Source organism: Haliotis asinina, chromosome 3 (assembly GCF_037392515.1).
Source record: "Haliotis asinina isolate JCU_RB_2024 chromosome 3, JCU_Hal_asi_v2, whole genome shotgun sequence".
NCBI lineage: Eukaryota > Metazoa > Mollusca > Gastropoda > Lepetellida > Haliotidae > Haliotis > Haliotis asinina.
The window spans coordinates 13,697,640-13,718,153 of record NC_090282.1 but is presented as its reverse complement, the minus strand read 5'-3'; the positions used below and the strand labels follow the sequence as shown (position 1 = coordinate 13,718,153).

Here is a 20,514-nt window from a genome sequence, read left to right as displayed (position 1 = left end):
ATCAACACCGATCCAGGAACAATGTTGTAGCACAACGTTGAAGATGTCGTACCAATATTTTGGCTATCTCCGTTATATGTACATACATAAAGTATATTTATATTTTTACAATAAGCCGGTTGTGTGTGTGTGTGTGTGGAGACCTGTCTATTCCAGAACGTTCCATACCGAATGACGTATATAGTGGCATGGGTGCCGCGGGGGTAAATTGGTGCAACTGGGAGTTGTGTCTCATTCATATATATATATCACAATAATTTGAGGGAAAATTGGAAATTATCGACACCGTCGTCAAACAATCAACAACATTTATTCCATGAAGTCATTTAACTGTTTCTCTTCGCAATACAGAGTCGTACATAAACAAAAAACGAATATAAAACTGTAGAATGTCTAAAAGGTACAATGAGGTCGTTAGAAAAGTATATCAGTTTGTTACCTCCGTCATAAAGAGCACATTGCCTTTGCTAAGAATCTTGTGCCGTGAGAAAATGTTGCGATCGATTTGAGCCAGCACTTGTGAAAGTTGGAGCAAGATGTATGACTATTTGATTTAGAACATCTGAGAACATTTCCGATGTAACGTTTATTTTCCTGAACGCATGTATATGAATAAATGTTGTAGGGGCCAGGTGGTCGTGGAGTGACGGGGAGTGGGAATATGGCGCCATTGATGGGTCGGCTGACAGTCTGGACGTTGTGCCTGTCAACAAAACTGTGTTTATACAAAAAAGCAAGACAAAAAAATCAACAAATGGGATAGTTCCGACTCGTGAAATATATATCTATCAATCATTTGCGTCGTTTGTACATTTGGGGGCAATGAACGTATATGTCTAACAGGGAGATAGGGGAATACCATCATGGGGGTGCTACACAGTTGGAATCTGATGTTTCCTTACTATTTAATCTGGTTAATACAATCATTTTGTAATTTAGTTATGTTTTACTATCACCTGAATAAGACATTCTTTCAGGTGAATATTTGGCTATTTGGTGATACTTCATGTGTCAAACACACCACTTGTCAGACATCCCAGTTGTCAGACACCCCAGCTGTCAGACACTTGAGGGAGGATGGAGAAGGCTCGCCCCTACAGTTATAATAGATCAGTATGCCCCCTGTTCTTTAGGATCAAGTGACTAGCATAACAGTGTTTGCTTTGAATAGTAAGGATATACTAAGCCTTATCTATTTGGCTTATCTCTTGCACAATAAGATCACCCTCGAGCTCCTGTAGGTGAGCCGTGACTGATGAAGTCCATTATATCGCAGAAAGGCCCGATTTAGGTGCTCTTTGACTGCCTTTTAAGCAACAAGAACAAGACAAAGACGATTTGCGTACAGTGGAGGTGCACGGTCAAGACATGTAGGATGATGACTCTCTGTTTAGGCTGTTCTTGTGGCACCATCATGAGACGACTGGCAGAGAACGATCAACTGCCATGAGCGTTTAACAGCCGCCTGAATGCCTGCCTCTCGAGTCGTCACCCGAATGTCTTTACACTGGTCGAGGTTCTCAAGAGGATTTAGAAGGCACACAAGTTGAAAACTGTCCAGATTGACTTCTGTGCAGCTCATCATCCACGCACGAATGTTTATAGGGAGATCAACTACGGACTTGGCCGACTGAGAGATCAGTTGGAGCAAGGAAGCATTGCATTTGGATTCCACTTCAGCATTGGGACTCTGTTGGAAAGCTTGTGAAATTGTTTGGATTTGACTTTGCAACTTCATACTGTGTCAGTAGTTCTAGGGACGGTGACAACTTTACTTACATGCATGTGATATTGTGTGAAGTAACAATTTAATGTTTTGAAAATTGCGAACGATGCAATAATGGTAATAACATTGGTCTAAATAACTAAACTGTCTCATTATGTCTGACTAATGTTGTAAACATAGGATTTGTCCATTTCCCCAATAGGTAACAGCCTTCCCAAATTTGTTCACCGAACCATGTAACTGGGCTTTTGCAAGTGTCTACCGAATGGGGGACACCTATGTTTCTTCTAGTGAGAGAGCTGCTGTTTGTCCGGTCGAGCGTTTCCCGAATACCAACATGTCAACCATTGCCAGTTTCCCGAACTCTGCGAATATCACTGGCAGTGTCTTCGAAGAGGCGTTGCACGTCAGCATATTTACATTATTCATACATTTTCTATTTTAAATATTTCACAAAATATAACTGGCCTTTGATGGCTGATCGTATCATGACCTTGAGCTTCACATGAAACTGAGAGTATTGAAATCGTTATTATCCTGGGCAACTGATCAGTGAATAGAAGAAGACAATGTTGTTTCTAGACAATCTCCGTGTCTTTCAGTATTTTTCTTTGTCAGCGCACACAATTCATTCATTCATTCGTTCGTTCGTCGTTCGTTTTGGTACTCATGAAGATCAGGGTTAGAACTGGTCTTCAGCAACCCATGCTTGTAGTGAAATGCGACTATCGGGGTCGACTGGTCAGACTAGCTGATGTTGATTTTGTTGACAAATGTCACTGAATTGCCTGTTCCAGACTCAGTAAGTAACATACACATATTCCACATAACTGGAATAATAAGTGCGGCGTTAAACAACAAATCATCCACACAACCATCATTCAGTCTGGGGATCTGGGACCTGACACGCTATAATCTTTCAAATGACACTCGGTGTTGATAACATGACACGACACTCGAGTTAAAGAAATATGTTCCCATTCCATTTGTTGATGAATGGTGTTGGTTGATGGTGAAATGCATGAGCATGACAGTTGATGATGCTGATGTACGTGACCTAACACAATGTGTTGATGTACGTGACCTAACACAATGTGTTGATGCAACATGGCAGCTGACACGACATGATGACATGTGATAATATCCGTTTCAGCTCAAGTCAGGGGTTAGTCAATTAAATAGTTGATACGTTTTAAATGACTGAAGGTAGCTGTATCCTTGGCATACATATGCCAACAAAATGTCCTCATATCCCTAATAAGGTTTGTTTGCGTGCTACAGTAAAAGGGATATGGGTGACACAGGCATGTGACGCGCGAACATATGTGCGGAATTGTGTCCCCTTCCATTGCCAGAAACCCATAATTGTTGGTTCGAATCCCGGTTCGATCTGGCAATGTTTGTAGGTTTTTCAACAAGATATCCATTCTGGTTGGCTTCGTCAAGATTTTAAACATTTGAGTAATGTTTACCTTCCCCTAACAACAGGTCTCCACGTGGTTACATAACTCTATCACAATTCATAACAACTGACCATGCGACTAGTTAAAAAGAATGTAAGCAATACAAAAATGTCTAATTTGCTGTGAATGGAATCTTATTTCTACCTTTCATATAATTCATAAATGCAATTCGACATATTTTAAAATGCACTTCAATTTCATCACCATGAGGAGACATGCTATGTTAAACAACCCATGTGTCTGCTACATACTTGTATGAAGTGTTGACAGTATTATGAAATATTTCTTATATTTTGTTTATTTGATAGTTTGCCCAATATACTGGCTGGTACACGACTGGTCAACGTGGCACCAGGTGCCCAGCTGGTGTGTGTGTCCCCGTCAATACGTAGTTAAACATATTACGTACTGCAACCTATCATGCTCATTTCTAGATACTTCTGAGTAAACACCGACAGACGATGTTACCACAACCAAGCGAAAACTATCTGAAATATTTTGACGTCGTTAGTGAGTCGATATTAAAGTAATGTTACACATCTGAAAGTTAATGCTATTACGGCGCAGGTTGAACCTAACAGTGAAAACGATTCACAAAAAGTCGCCTTATCAATTTTGTATCATAATGTTAGCATACTCCTCAGGGAGCTTAGGAAGAAAAAAACTGTTAGGCAAATGACAAGTACAAAGGATATTTGACATGTCATGTTTTCATATGTTTCTCTTATAAATCTCGCTCAATATGGATTGCCACTGTCATTATCTAAGAATGAATTATAATGTCTATGAGAAGACGAAAAGAACTTTATTCTGCTGTAATGCTTTACGAAAGACTATGATTGCAGCTGACACATGAATAATCCCAACCAGGCTATACATATACATGCGTACCTACCCTTCCCATGAACAATACAAAACTAACTTTACCTCGTGAATTATTGTTGACAGGAAAAAAACTATCAAAACATACACACGTGATTTTTCGTAAAGTTAATTGACCAAGGACAGGTGTTTGCGCATCCATAACAAGTTCAAGAAGTATCACCTAAATCCTCAGCCAAAACAAAATAACATTTGAATTCCTTGAAAAGTGATGCTCATAATTCCAAGAATTTTTGGATTCTCAAGGTAAAGCATTCCGCCGAGTTAAAATATAAAGTTACCTTTGGAGACAACAGAGGATAGTGATGGACATGTCCATAAATGAATATCATTTAGGTTCACATACAAAAATGGAAAAAAAAATTGGAATAGTCAGAATAATGTCCACATACACATATGTATCGTGCATTTCCAGGTGTAAACAGCAGCAACAAGAAAAAATATCGCAACGTAATGTAGTTCTGTATTTACACCATCCATGCATCCACGTGTGTTGAACTAGCTCTTGGACTATCATTATTTCAGGCTGACCATGTCACTGACCTCTCCAGCAAAATGCAGACTCATCACGTTTAGCGAAATGTCCTGCCCTGACCATGGCTTTTATTGCTTTGACCTGCGTCACTGGTCTATATTTCTACATTAAACTGACATGCCAGGTTTGCCTAAGGTAGCATCTAACATACGGGCGCTGAAAACTCTCTGCTTCCCCTAACGATCACGTGCATGACAAAACATTCAACTCAACGTGATCAAACTCCTGATCAAATTCACGTGATCAAACACGTGCAGGGGGGATTTGTCTGAACAAAAAGACATGTTTCGCGTGCAAATTGTAACACTGGTGCAAATGCAAACACAATAAAAAGTAATGAGACATCTTTCATCCTCCGAAAGCGAGAAAAAGTTCCAAGGCCCTATTTGGGATTCGTTGGCCGTACGTCGTGTTTCTATTTCCTTCCAGAAGGTTCTAAAGTTGGAGAGCTGACATCTACACGGTGGCCTGGAGGAGACGTGCAGGAGTAATGCAGTAACCCCTTGACCTGTGGCATAGATAGGACCAACCGCAGAAATAAACAGACGCACCTTCTTCGAAAGAGGAGAAACATCAACGACGTGTGTGTCCTGGTAACGTCGTCGGATGCCGGTTGTCTGCATCTCAGCTCCTCGTGTCGAGCCTCGGCTTAGCATCAGATTGTTGAAAGTTACAATGAATCACCACGGAAACGCTAAAGGAATCACAAACGATTGTTCGGTGAATTGTTTCAGTTCGTCAATGCTTTGCCACAGATGGATGAAACAACATACAATCGTTATCTGAATGATCTGTATACTTATATAACTACACATTTATACTTGTCGTAAGAGGCGACTAACGGGATCGGATGGTCAGGCTCTATGACTTGGTTCACACATGTCATCGGTTCCCAATGGGCAGATCGATGGTCATGTTTTTAGTCACTGGATTGTCTGGTCCAGACTCGATTATTCACAGACCGCCGCCATATGGCTGGAATATTGCTGAGTGCGGCGTAAAACTAAACTCACTCACTCACTCACACATTTATATATCTGTATAATTATCTATATACTTTGAGATATTCATTGAACTGGGTCCAACCTAGGTATAATTCACTCACGACACTATCTAAAGGTTAAACGTCTTTTCTTTATTTTTGATGTTCCGGAAACGCTTTCACTGTGTGAATAATCATGGTTGTTAGTTAAAGGTTATTAAACCTAACCATAGGTATGTGTAAGAATATATTTGTGAAAGCGGTATTTGAGAACAAGTGATGTTCATACGTCACAACAGCCCTCCAGAGTTTCAGAAAGCTCTCGAGCGGGTTCCTTGATGGAGTGAAATCGAACCACATATCATTATAGAAATATTTCCTGCACATAGGTCGACCAGTTCACACCCATAAACATCTGCCTGTTCCAGATGACTCATTATTTGTCGTGTGGACGTTACTGTTAAGATAAATCCAACGTCATCATAAGTCTTTGGTTGCCCTCTTCATAGTAGCTGTTACTTTCTCACCGGTCAGGGTCACTATGGGGTCAGGGAACCCGGTTCTGGACAAACACCATATTAAGAGCGACACGTGACTTTTGTTTCTCTTTGAATGAATGTGACATTGAAAACAGTGTCTGCTTCTGATATATGTGTATATATGGGTAAACGCTTACATTTCTGTGGACAGAGTTTGTGAATGTACAATATTAATTTCGTTCGTCAGTCATGGTACGTATGTGCACCCCAAGGTTCATTTCTACGCCCCAGCCCATTGCCATACGTGTGTGCGTGTGTAATTTGTTTGGAATCGTGACTGTGCAACTCTCGTCTTCTTTACTGGTGCATTGGCTGTTGATAAAAACGAAACGCATATCTGTCAAGTGGAAACATCTAGAACAGAGCACATACTAGCAGTCTCTAATTTTGATAACAGTTGTTCAATTAACATTCGATTCGCGATGTGTTAGTTATAGAATTACCATTAATATTTCATGCCAAAGACAAAAGGGAAACAAGATCAAACATACTTTATACCGTAGTGTGCATTAATGAATTTACAACATAATGAAAAACAGTCCATGTGAAAACGTCCATTACGTTTAGTCTCGAATGGATCTTTCAAGATCTGGGTTACAATTGTTCTTCAGCAACCCACGCTTGTCGTAAGAGACGACTAACAGGATCGGGTGGTTAGGCTCGCTGACTTCGTTGATACGTGTCGTTTTATCCCAGTTGATTAGCTCATGCTCATGCTCTTGATCACTTGATTGTCTAGTTCAAACTCGATTATTGACAGACCGTCGCCATGCAGCTAGAATATTGCTCTGTTCGATGTTCCGACAATAAACAACAAACAATCAATTTATACTCAAACGTCTTAATTACATTAGACCTTCAATGTATGTGACATTCTCTCAGCTGTAGGTACAGACTCATGTTCATGCTGATGTATATATTCATGTGTAATGATAATCCGTGTAATTCGAACTGTGCCAACGTGTATCACATTTCAACATAAAGGTATGTAAGAACATGAGCCCAACGGTGTGCATGCAAGGAGTCATGTTTTTTCTTGGAAACAGAGGATGGCTTCATTTTAAAAATACCCACAATGTGATACAAATGTGTGTTGTCATATTGAAGAATCAAGTAACCACACCTTCAGTCATTCGGTGAATGAGGTATTTCATTAATCTGACAACGTGTGTCAACGTGACGGCTTTATACCTTTGCTTCTGTCATTTATAATCTGGTAGATGAGACCCACCTCACATACTTCAGGATCGGATGATTGAAATATTAAAACGAATCTTGTTTTATGACATTTCTAGAGAAGTATGTTATGAGAAATATAAATACATGCTGTGAATTGTTTAGGATTCTTCTGCCCAGACACGAATTATCCAATAATGAGATAAAACACATCTGGAGACACCTACGTTGAATTAGCATATTAAGTGGAGCACGTCATTAATCAGATGCACATCTCACCGTGCTTCAGAGTGTGTTAATATATGCATTCCGTTTGTTTACCTTGGATATGTCAAGCTCTAAGAAGTAAACAGTTAAGCTGCATTAAATCATTAATCCCTTACATACATGCATGAGGTGCCGATTGTCGCATATCTACTGCAAGGAATAAAAGAATGCTTAGTGTAGCATTGACATACATTGACCGATTCCTACCCTTAATAGCATCAGTTATAAACATGGATAATTAGTGTATATTTATTAGTGGCAAATAGTCTGGCGTCTTGAAAATAACTTAATAATAAATTACTTAAAAATGAATTATAATTAAAGCGAGTTAACCCCATCGTCACATTTGCAGCAGTTCAACTATACTGTTAGCCATAACAGCAGAAACTATGTGTCTGGATACCAAGTTTTCTTTGCAGCCGTCGCTGGATTGTCCCTAAGAAAGTACGGAAGAAAACAAGATGAATGGTTCTTAGTGCATGTGAACGTACGGTTCCCTGTCCTTCTATTGTCAATGTTATGAAGGCATTTCTTACCGACATAACTCAATATGTACATGTCTGAAGCTGTACAATCTGCTCACTTTGCACTTAAGTTAAAACAGCATAAAATCAAAATTTCGGAGATTACAAAACTAGTCGTTAATAAGCACAGCTAACTATGTTATAATCGGCATTAAACTCAACACAGAATACTGCGTATTACTATTCCATCAGTTTGTCATCTTTGACAGCTTCGTGTGTTCAAGAATGAACCCAAATTCCTCAATAAAGCCTCCGATACGTGTTTTGGTAGATCTGTGAAGGATACTTCCCATATTGGCCTATGACCAAGAATGTTTTGGGCTTAGTCAATACGTTTGTGCCCGATGCCACCAGTAAACACCCGCGAAGTGTCGCGAACACCTGGTGTATGCTACACTGATTTATAAATATATGCTTATGATAGAGCCATTTGACACTACTTTTAGCAGCGATTTCTTATGGATTATGGAAATTACTTTGTTGCTATTATGTTATACAAGATGTTGCAACCATAATTTAATGAGTAAAGGTCACCGCGGGTCCATAGGTATATTTGAAACAAGGTCGGATTAACCCTGATGTGTTTGAGTGACACGTTTTTGAGGGTGGAGACACTTTGGCATATTGATCATGTATATGTCGGTTACACAATGCTAGGCGTGTTTGAAACACATTTCTCATTACAGAACCCGTGAGTGGATGAATCCAGTGAGTTAACAGTACTTTATCTACGAGATAATTACACTGGAAATGTTTCAGGTGTATTGTAGGCATTCCTTCTTCCGTGGCTGCTTACCTTCTTTGGTGGATGTTTAACAGAACTAGAAGCCTTATCAGGACATGTCTGTGGTTCAAAGCTGACACTGTCACACCTACGATGCGATTTGGATGCTTGATTTAACGTACGTGACAAAGTGATTCGAATCGGAACAATGTCGTTACGTATTGAGGATCGCATGTATTCATATTCGTTTGAGAGAAGTACACTTATTTAAGAATAAATAGACTGAAAGTGTCACTATGATAGATCCACGTTTATATATTCCTATTCGTGTTTATGGACTCGTACTATGTGTGGATGAATTGTATTTCTAGTATCATAACACTGTGGTAAGGTACAAATGGAAAACGGTCCCAAGCGGAACCTTTTTTGTTACTTTTTCCAAGAATCCGACTTGATGCCAATGGTTTTGGGTGTACACAATGCCCGAAGCAACACAGACACACACATGCCAGGTTAATTGTCTTCTCGGTTGTGTAACATGTCAGTTATTGGGATATATGACTTGTAACGCAATACATTTTGACTTTTACGGTGATGAATAGGTTTCAAAGAATGCGAATAAGGACAACGATGACGAGTACTACGTAAAGCTAACCTTTGGCTGATGTTGTGTTTTAAAACTTTGTGAACTACCACCAAGTTACTTCACCACTTGATCTCTATTTTTCAAAATAATGAATTTCTTTCTCCCTTTACATATTCACATGATAGAAAGCGAACTCTTCACAAAGTAGAAACGCAATGGCAGAAAGGGGAATTTTATCAAATAAAATAAACGTATTTCAGTGAGCATAAGTCGATTACTTTTCAACATAGATGAAGGGAATGCGACATACGGTTGTCTTGTTGTCATTGTAGGGGTTAATTCCGTTCACTAGCTGTGAGTTAGTATGTGGTGAACGGATTGCACAATTCGTCGGATTTATGCATATGCTTGAGGAATTCTTCGCCATACCTCTTGCAACGCGTTGGTAAGTCATAAATGCGTCTGAGGACAATGACGACATTTAGGGACGGGACGATCAAGTTCATCCCATAGATGCTCGATTGGGTGCAGATCAGGCGCGGGCCGTGGAAGGAAGCTGACATTTGCATTGTCGAGACATTCACCTGTTATACGAGCTGTGTGGGGTCGAGCATTGAAACAACCCCCTCATCGGTGAAACAAACACATTCCATGTGTTCCTCTGGTTCAATGCTTGTACCCTGTTGCACCACTGGACACGTCGTTGTTGGTGTAGTCATGCTAGGTGCAACGTTTGGTCGGTATGCTCAGACGATTTCTGATAGTTTGGTTGAACAGTCTTCGATGACCAGGTAACTATCCTCCAGGGTCGGTTACCTCAGCAAATCACTGATGTAGTTGAAACATCCCCTGTATTGTGCGAATACTATGAATCGGTCCTGAGCAGAGGCGGTCACACTTGGTGTCCAACGTGTAGGGTGGTCTTGCGCTGAACTGAAGAGGTTATATCGATGCCATAATCTAGATATGGTGTAGTGGTGAACGTTGAAGTGTCTTGCTACGCCAGATTAGGACTCAGTTGCAACCTATCCGGACATTTGTATATCTTCGTTTACGTTGTAAATTTCGTAATAAAATGACGAATCTGGTTCGGCCTTTCAAAACCGATGTCTCAGTTTATGCTTCCGACATAGTGCACGTACATCACCTAGAAAATGGTTCTGTATGTACTTTTCATGTATCGTTTTCATTTTTTTATGACAAACGTTTACAAACACATTTTGGGACTTGTTTGCGCGCATTGCTCAACAACCACAACGTGATTAACGGGATTCACACTTCGGAATTGTCTTAATGACGATTGCTGTCAAACTATATCGAAATGAACTGCTGAAAATGTGTTGTCCTTTAAAACATCTGATCATGTTTCCTGCATCTGGCAAGGCCGAGAACTAATCAGGTGCTTGGTGTTGTTTTACTTACTTATGCTTTCTATGTCAAGGGCGTCGCACGCCACAGAATTAAATTATAATTGTTATTATGATTCAACAGTGCTAAAGCTTGGCTCCTACAAAATTGTCGTGATATACATAATACTGACGTTTTAAATGTGCGATAATATGTTTAAATCTCTCATAAAAGCAGTTTCGATGTACAATTTTGACAATACCACGAGTATGCGTCTGCTTGACGGCTGTACAACGAAACGCGTAAATACAGTCTGGACCAGACTTTTCAGTGATGGAAACTACTAGATATGATAGCTGAGCATGTGTGTATAAAACGCAATCAAATAGAGATGATACCAATGTTCAGGTGGGCGTATCCAGCCGCCTATGTCATATTTTGGATTACAGTGTCTCAGTAATCTGAGCTTGGACTTGTCAGTTGTTTGTCCCACAAGACGAAATCGAGTTCTTCCATGGACTATCACAAGTGTTTCCAATATGGTGACACCTATTGTTGGTGATTCACCAACGAAAATCTCAAATAGACATATCGCGTGTACCCTGCAAAGGTAGTTTACAGAAAATATCCGCTAGATGGACTGAAATCATATAAACACAGTAATGTTGCTTGGAGAAGCATTCATGTACAGTGAAATCTTCATTCGTATTTTTTAGATAAACCAGTACTATCGACACTCACTCACTCGTCACCTGACTGTCATCGTCAATATAATTCAAGATAGATTTGTTTGTCCACATATACTGACGAAGTGAAATGTAATTAATTTAACCTCATGTGTGTAACATTCTCTGTAATGCGAATTGGCGTCCCAGTCATCAGAAATAGACATGCATAGCGTGAACGTATTGCACACCTGTCGTGAACATTAGCCTACAAAGCCGTATTCTTTGTCCTAATTTGTTAGCGTACGTCGTGTCAACATGACAACGATAAGAACATAGACAATATCACGTTGCACGCGTTTTTCTTGTTCTCATGCATACAGACAACTGTTCCCGTATATACACATCTACGGCATACTTCAATAATAACATGTATGAACAAATTTACCTTTGTTTAGAGCATCCGTAAGAAAAGTGACGTCCAACTGAGCATGAACTTTGACATACACTGAGGTTTTAACGGATGGTACTTATTGTCACCCTGGTGAAACTGGCCATTGTCTTGTGTACGTCAGGTGTACGTACATACGCACATAAACACACACGCACATATGCACTCACGCACATTCGCACATGTACATACGAACTCACGTATATTTGCACAGGGGGTTGCTAGACAGTGGAAATAACGTTGACGCTCAATTCACAGCACCTCACTGATCGGAAGATCATTATCAGCTACATTATTCCCGAACAGGGCTTGATATTCACAATTCTTCAAGTACCCACTTTCAAAACAATAACAACCACGTGCACCTTTAAGGAGTGTTTTTCGATATAGGAACCTCATGACTGCGGATTGATCGGAGCTTATAGACGCGTGTAACATGTGCCGATATAAACAGAGTGACTCACTTGATCCTGTTTACACCGGATAACGGTTGACCCACATCCCTGACCTACATGTCTTTATTACTTGTCCTCGTGCGACAGGTGTTTCTTGCACTTGCTTTCTGTTGTTTTCTGTTTTCGTTTTATGTCTTCACGTTTTTTGCACTGGGACGTATCCCAAATAGTCCATGCATTTGGGGGTGCTGCTAATTTAAGTAACTAACACCAACTTGACATTATGCCAGAAAAGGTTGTTTTGATCGCTCTCTCCAAAGGTTGCTTAAGCACCTGTCGATGCTCAGTTTTTCTTACTTGAGATTCGTGAGATTCAAGCATAGGTTGAATAGGGTGTGAATTAAAAATTAATAGCTCTAATGATAATTTCTAAAGGAATATAGATAACAGATTGGGATTACATTGAAGGACAGAATTACAATACATCCATGAGCTCAGTATTCATATCCAAAGACAAGTTGTTTAGAGTACTTGGTATAGCATTGTCAGTTCGCGCGTCTCTCTCAAGCTAACACAAATCAATTTTCAAAACCTCGCCTCAGAATTTCACATTCAAAACATAATGAAATTCACCATGTCTCAGGTGCAAAATCATTTTAAAAGTCCATCTTTATGAGCAAATAGGCCACACGAATTTTTTTTAATTGTTAACTTGCAATGATTTATATACGTTTTGAAAGTACGAAATCCGTGAAGGCAATTCTTATGCACACTACAGCCGGACGCGGACCTCTAACTGGTCCTTAAGAAACACCACTGAGTGAGATAGATGCTTTTCTTCTTAGTGACTGATTTTGACTGAATGGTACAGCAACATCACGGCGGAGGACATCGGAAATCGGCTTCACACAACGTACATGTACTTCTGTGAAGACTAGAGCCCGGTCTTCTGCATGTTGAAGTCTTTAACCACGGGGCTATAACCTTGAAATGAGCTATTTCCTTTACAAAAAAGCAACACGTTTCAGCCTTGAACAAATCGAATAGAGATAATTGTGGAAATAATATTATATTGTCACCCAGCCGAATGGTTTCTTTTAAGAGTAATACTTCACACACGTGTTTACCAATAGACAAAATCTCGCTCATCTGTGAGTAAACGCCGGTATTGATTTCAGTCCGTGAGTCATATTGAACCGCGAATGAACTATGAACGTGGCGTGTTGACTTCACTAATTCAACAGACTTTCGTTTTAAGTCTCTGAAACTTGAAACGTGTGTTTAACATAGCTCAGAGTGTATGTCAGTTATACAGTGCAGGTATTGTCCGTAGGTAGCATGGTTATCGTGGAAATGAAATAGTACATTCTTGACGTAATGTAATATTCGACAGTCTACAAGATACCGTCATACCTATTTATATATAGTCAACAACTGCTATGTCGAACCTTGATATGTGGAACTCACTGTTACTCTTTCTGTTCGCTCCTGGGGCGGTGGGATAGCCTATTGGTTAACGCGTTCGCTCATTACGCCTATGATCCTGGTTCGATTCCCCTGTCTCTGTTCCTCACTCAGTCTATGTCCCTCCCTCAGTCTCTGTTCCTCACTCAGTCTCTGTTCCTCACTCAGTCTCTGTCCCTCCCTCAGTCTCTGTCGCTCACTCAGTCTCTGTTCCTCCCTCAGTCTCTGTTCCCTCAGTCAGTCTCTGTTCCTCCCTCAGTCTCTGTTCCTCACTCAGTCTCTCTCCGGCACTCTGTCTCTGTTCCTCCCTCAGTCTCTGTTCCTTCCTTCAGTCTCTGTCCCTCTCTCAGTCTCTGTTCCTCACTCAGTCTCCGTCCGTCACTCAGTCTCTGTTCCCTCACTCAGTCTCTGTTCCTCCCTCAGTCTCTGTCCCTCCTCAGTCTCTGTCCCTCACTCATTCTCTACTCCATCACTCAGTCTCTGTTCCTCACTCAGTCTCTGTTCCTCACTCAGTCTCTGTACCTCCCTCAGTCTCTGTCCCTCCCTCAGTCTCTGTCCCTCTCTCAATCTCTGTTCCTCACTCAGTCTCTGTCCCTCACTCAGTCTCTGTCCCTCCCTCAGTCTCTGTCCCTCCCTCAGTCTCTGTCCCTCCCTCAGTCTCTGTTCCTCCCTCATTCTCTGTCCCTCCCTCAGTCTCTGTTCCCTCACTCAGTCTCTGTTCCTCCCTCAGTCTCTGTCCCTCCCTCAGTCTCTGTCCCTCACTCATTCTCTGTTCCTCCCTCAGTCTCTGTCCCTCCCTCAGTCTCTGTCCCTCTCTCAGTCTCTGTCCCTCACTCAGTCTCTGTCCCTCCCTCAGTCTCTGTTCCTCACTCAGTCTCTGTCCCTCTCTCAGTATCAGTTCCCTCAGTCAGTCTCTGTTCCTCCCTCAGTCTCTGTTCCTCACTCAGTCTCCGTCCGTCACTCAGTCTCTGTTCCTCCCTCAGTCTCTGTCCCTCCCTCAGTCTCTGTCCCTCTCTCAGTCTCTGTTCCTCACTCAGTCTCTGTTCCTCACTCAGTCTCTGCCCCTCCCTCAGTCTCTGTTCCTCACTCACTGTTCCTCACTCAGTCTCTGTCCCTCCCTCAGTCTCTGTTCCTCCCTCAGTCTTTGTTCCTCCCTCAGTCTCTGTCCCTCCCTCATTCTCTGTCCCTCCCCCAGTCTCTGTCCGTCACTCAGTCTCTGTCCCTCACTCAGTCTCTGTTCCTCACTCAGTCTCTGTCCATCCCTCAGTCTCTGTCCCTCACTCAGTCTCTGTCCATCTCTCAGTCTCAGTTCCCTCAGTCAATCTCTGTTCCTCACTCAGTCTCTGTCCCTCACTCAGTCTCTGTCCCTCCCTCAGTCTCTGTCCCTCCCTCAGTCTCTGTCCCTCCCTCAGTCTCTGTTCCTCCCTCATTCTCTGTCCCTCCCTCAGTCTCTGTTCCCTCACTCAGTCTCTGTTCCTCCCTCAGTCTCTGTCCCTCCCTCAGTCTCTGTCCCTCACTCATTCTCTGTTCCTCCCTCAGTCTCTGTCCCTCCCTCAGTCTCTGTCCCTCTCTCAGTCTCTGTCCCTCACTCAGACTCTGTCCCTCCCTCAGTCTCTGTTCCTCACTCAGTCTCTGTCCCTCTCTCAGTATCAGTTCCCTCAGTCAGTCTCTGTTCCTCCCTCAGTCTCTGTTCCTCACTCAGTCTCCGTCCGTCACTCAGTCTCTGTCCCTCTCTCAGTCTCTGTTCCTCACTCAGTCTCTGTTCCTCCCTCAGTCTCTGCCCCTCCCTCAGTCTCTGTTCCTCACTCACTGTTCCTCACTCAGTCTCTGTCCCTCCCTCAGTCTCTGTTCCTCCCTCAGTCTCTGTTCCCTCAGTCAGTCTCTGTCCTTCACACAGTCTCTGTTCCTCACTCAGTCTCTGTCCCTCCCTCAGTCTCTGTCCCTCACTCATTCTCTGTTCCTCCCTCAGTCTCTGTCCCTCCCTCAGTCTCTGTCCCTCCCTCAGTCTCTGTCCCTCCCTCAGTCTCTGTCCCTCCCTCAGTCTCTGTTCCTCCCTCAGTCTCTGTCCCTCCCTCATTCTCTGTCCCTCCCCCAGTCTCTGTCCGTCACTCAGTCTCTGTCCCTCTCTCAGTCTCTGTTCCTCACTCAGTCTCTGTCCATCCCTCAGTCTCTGTCCCTCACTCAGTCTCTGTCCCTCTCTCAGTCTCAGTTCCCTCAGTCAGTCTCTGTTCCTCCCTCAGTCTCTGTCCCTCTCTCAGTCTTTGTTCCTCACTCAGTCTCTGTCCCTCCCTCAGTCTCTGTCCCTCCCTCAGTCTCTGTTCCTCACTCACTGTTCCTCACTCAGTCTCTGTTCCTCCCTCAGTCTCTGTTCCTCCCTCAGTCTCTGTTCCCTCACTCAGTCTCTGTCCCTCCCTCAGTCTCTGTCCTTCCCTCAGTCTCTGTTCCCTCACTCAGTCTCTGTTCCTCACTCAGTCTCTGTTCCTCACTCGGTCTCTGTTCCTCCCTCAGTCTCAGTCCCTCCCTCAGTCTCTGTCCCTCACTCAGTCTCTGTCCCTCACTCAGTCTCTGTTCCCTCACTCAGTCTCTGTTTCTCACTCAGTCTCTGTCCCTCCCTCAGTCTCTGTCCCTCACTCATTCTCTGTTCCTCCCTCAGTCTCTGTCCCTCCCTCAGTCTCTGTCCCTCTCTCAGTCTCTGTTCCTCACTCAGTCTCTGTTCCTCCCTCAGTCTCTGTTCCTCCCTCAGTCTCTGTTCCTCCCTCAGTCTCTGTTCCCTCAGTCAGTCTCTGTCCCTCACTCAGTCTCTGTCCCTCTTTCAGTCTCTGTCCCTCACTCAGTCTCTGTTCCCTCACTCAGTCTCTGTTCCTCACTCAGTCTCTGTTCCTCACTCAGTCTCTGTCCCTCACTCAGTGTCTGTTCCTCCCTCATTCTCTGTCCCTCTCTCAGTCTTTGTCCCTCTCTCAGTCTCTGTTCCTCACTCACTGTTCCTCAATCAGTCTCTGTTCCTCCCTCAGTCTCTGTTCCTCCCTCAGTCTCTGTTCCCTCAGTCAGTCTCTGTCCCTCACTCAGTCTCTGTCCCTCCCTCAGTCTCTGTCCCTCCCTCAGTCTCTGTTCCCTCACTCAGTCTCTGTTCCTCACTCAGTCTCTGTCCCTCCCTCAGTCTCTGTCCCTCCCTCATTCTTTGTCCCTCCCCCAGTCTCTGTCCCTCCCTCAGTCTCTGTTCCCTCACTCAGTCTCTGTTCCTCACTCAGTCTCTGTCCCTCCCTCAGTCTCTGTCCCTCCCTCATTCTCTGTCCCTCCCCCAGTCTCTGTCCGTCACTCAGTCTCTGTCCCTCTCTCAGTCTCTGTTCCTCACTCAGTCTCTGTCCCTCCCTCAGTCTCTGTCCCTCCCTCAGTCTCTGTCCCTCAGTCAGTCTCTGTTCCTCCCTCAGTCTCTGTCCCTCCCTCAGTCTCTGTTCCCTCAGTCAGTCTCCGTCCCTCCCTCAGTCTCTGTTCCTCACTCAGTGTCTGTCCCTCCCTCAGTCTCTGTTCCTCACTCAGTCTCTGTTCCCTCAGTCAGTCTCTGTCCTTCACTCAGTCTCTGTTCCTCACTCAGTCTCTGTCCCTCACTCAGTCTCTGTCCCTCACTCATTCTCTGTTCCTCACTCAGTCTCTGTCCCTCACTCAGTCTCTGTCCCTCCCTCAGTCTCTGTCCCTCACTCAGTCTCTGTCCCTCCCTCAGTCTCTGTTCCCTCACTCAGTCTCTGTCCCTCCCTCATTCTCTCTCGCTCCCCCAGTCTCTGTCCGTCACTCAGTCTCTGTCCCTCTCTCAGTCTCTGTTCCTCACTCAGTCTCTGTCCATCCCTCAGTCTCTGTCCCTCACTCATTCTCTGTCCCTCTCTCAGTCTGAGTTCCCTCAGTCAGTCTCTGTTCCTCCCTCAGTCTCTGTCCCTCTCTCAGTCTTTGTTCCTCCCTGAGTCTCTGTCCCTCCCTCAGTCTCTGTTCCTCACTCACTGTTCCTCACTCAGTCTCTGTTCCTCCCCCAGTCTCTGTTCCTCCTCAGTCTCTGTTCCCTCACTCAGTCTCTGTCCCTCCCTCAGTCTCTGTCCCTCCCTCTGTCTCTGTTCCCTCACTCAGTCTCTGTTCCTCACTCAGTCTCTGTTCCTCACTCAGTCTCTGTCCCTCACTCAGTCTCTGCTCCTCCCTCAGTCTCTGTCCCTCCCTCAGTCTCTGTCCCTCACTCAGTCTCTGTCCCTCACTCAGTCTCTGTTCCCTCACGCAGTCTCTGTTCCTCACTCAGTCTCTGTCCCTCCCTCAGTATCTGTCCCTCACTCATTCTCTGTTCCTCCCTCAGTCTCAGTCCCTCCCTCATTCTCTGTCCCTCTCTCAGTCTCTGTTCCTCACTTACTGTTCCTCCCTCAGTCTCTGTCCCTCCCTCAGTCTCTGTTCCTCACTCAGTCTCTGTCCCTCCTGTCTCTGGGGTGGTGGGGTTGCCTTGTGGTCAAAGCGTTCACTCTTCACGCTGAAGACCTGGGTTCGATTCCCCACATGGGTACAATGTGTGATGCCCGTTTCTACTGTCCCCTGCTGTGATATTGCTTGAATATTGCTAAAAGTGGCGCAAAACCATACTCACTCACTCAGTCTCTATTCCTCACCACATGTGTCAGTAGAACGTACGTCCCACTGTTTCAATCAATTTTCTTGTCCCATAACCCATGTGTTTACCGCGCCTAATAATCTCTGTACACTAGAATCTCTACTTTATTGAGAAAGTGTAATCCCAACTGTAACCTTTGTTGCATTTCATTGTCTAAATGACATTGTGCATTCATAGATTTCGGCCGTAGAGCCGTACCATTTTACACTTACCAGAGGGGTATACAAAGACTTCCTTACCCAAGCCATTGTTCTCATGTATGTTTTGCTATAATGTGGCTATTAAAATCTATTATCTCTGCGTTATCATCTATATGAATACCGATAAGAGCAACTACACCTGTCAGCAACTTATCACAATATAGTCAACGAGACAGCCGTTTGTGTCTCATGATTAAATACGTCAACCTGAAATGTAATCATGCACTAATCGCCTTAACAAACAAGCATGTACCTTAGAAATTCATATACAATCATGCACTTAGCAATTTAACGCATGTGGCAACTTAACATACGATGGTGCTCTTAGCAACATAACATATAATTATGAACTTAACAACTTAATATACAATCAGGCATATAACAGTGTAACATACGATCATGCATTTAAACACTTAGCGTACAACCATGTACTTAACAACTTAATATGCAATCAGGCACATAACAGCGTAACATACGATCATTCACTTAAACACTTAACGTACAGTCCTACACTTAACATAAATGAGTTGAGATACTTTTGTAACTATATGTTTATGTGTTAAACTATACTTTACCACTTGTAGCCAACATATAGCTATTACAATGCAATCGAAAGTTTTTCATGATGTTTTAGAGACAATAGATAATTTAAAAGTACAATACGCTGACAAAACATGAATTATGTAATCATTTTGTAAAAAGTAAAGTACACGTGACCCCCGCTCCCGTTGTTGTGCAAAATCTGAGACAGATGGAAGCAAGAAAGCTGTTGTAGTTCAAGGATGTTTAAAGCTTGTGTCATGTTTCACTGAACTGTCAGTCAATACAACACATCACGTGACATTCCCACTGACCCCTCCCTCAAACATCAAAGGCATACCGCCAAGGTAAATATGGTGCAAAGATGATGAAATGCATCACCATGACCGCGGAAATGTGTCGCGTGGAAAATCAACAAATATTGATATTTTTCTTTGTGCATACATTCATTAAGGATTGTTCTCTTTATCAGGAATAACAGTTTCTGATGAAATAGTGTGTAACATGCATGTAAGGTGCACCCTGTATTTGAAAAATATGATGTCTAGTATTTTTTTGTTAAGCGCTTAAGAGCGTTTTGAGATGCAGTGTAAAATAGATGTGCACATCTGTATATGTTGGCATGCATTGCCCTTCAGCTGAAACAGGCAACGATACTGCAAGCGAGTCAATTTTCATATATTTTTTCAAATGGATTGCGACTTCGGTCATAACGACTGCATTCGGAATGCACAAAAATTACATAAGTTTTAAGTCATTTCTAATTTCCTTAGCATGTATCCCACAGAGGTATGGCGTAATGCACGTACGGAAATTGCGTGTTTTCAAATAGCCCGGGACACTCCTAATAGTTAACGTCTTCGCGTCATTGAGGTTTGTTTATAACGCCGCGGGCCAAATCCCTCTATTCACGGCATACCAATACGTGATGACATTGTGTTTGAATTACGCACCCACCCCCACCGCCTTACCATACATGGAGTTGTTGTAGGGGCTTCCCCGAAAGGTTCAGTCATATCTTTTGTTGATCGTGTCCCGGGTTATGCTTGTTGATACTAGTTGAGCTGCCCAGGGCGTGCAAGTATAGTAGGGGGTTCCCCTTTCACAATGAAGGTTCATCGAGGCATAACAAATACGTTCTTAAAGAAAATATAGTATTACCTTAGCATCCAGTTTTAACAGTTCAAATGCCAGTGATTATACTAACGTTGAGAATTTGATGTTTCTTTTTACACGAAGACTTCCCGATCATTTAAAGCAATCCTGGTATACTTCCACAGAAAATTCACAGACAACTGTTAATATTTATCAGTATAAAAACACGTCAGATATAGAAAAATGTTTAAATTGTGATATCTGTATAAATCTGAGATCTGCCCTTTAAAAATTCGGATGTGGAAACTTTAATTTAT

At 42.9% G+C, this 20,514-nt stretch overlaps 2 protein-coding genes across 2 annotated transcripts; both read right to left on the bottom strand.

The window, feature by feature from the left end:
* Window positions 1-15,076: 15,076 nt before the first annotated feature.
* Window positions 15,077-15,803, bottom strand: LOC137278714 (ovarian abundant message protein-like). The gene is made up of 2 exons (XM_067811230.1): window positions 15,547-15,803; window positions 15,077-15,368 (listed from the first exon to the last, which is right to left on the bottom strand). The coding sequence occupies exons 1-2, from the start codon at window positions 15,801-15,803 to the stop codon at window positions 15,077-15,079; spliced, it is 549 nt and encodes a 182-aa protein (XP_067667331.1).
* Window positions 15,804-16,280: 477 nt separating this feature from the next.
* On the bottom strand, window positions 16,281-17,589 carry LOC137278713 (octapeptide-repeat protein T2-like). The gene is made up of 3 exons (XM_067811228.1): window positions 17,423-17,589; window positions 16,862-17,182; window positions 16,281-16,497 (listed from the first exon to the last, which is right to left on the bottom strand). The coding sequence occupies exons 1-3, from the start codon at window positions 17,587-17,589 to the stop codon at window positions 16,281-16,283; spliced, it is 705 nt and encodes a 234-aa protein (XP_067667329.1).
* Window positions 17,590-20,514: the final 2,925 nt, after the last annotated feature.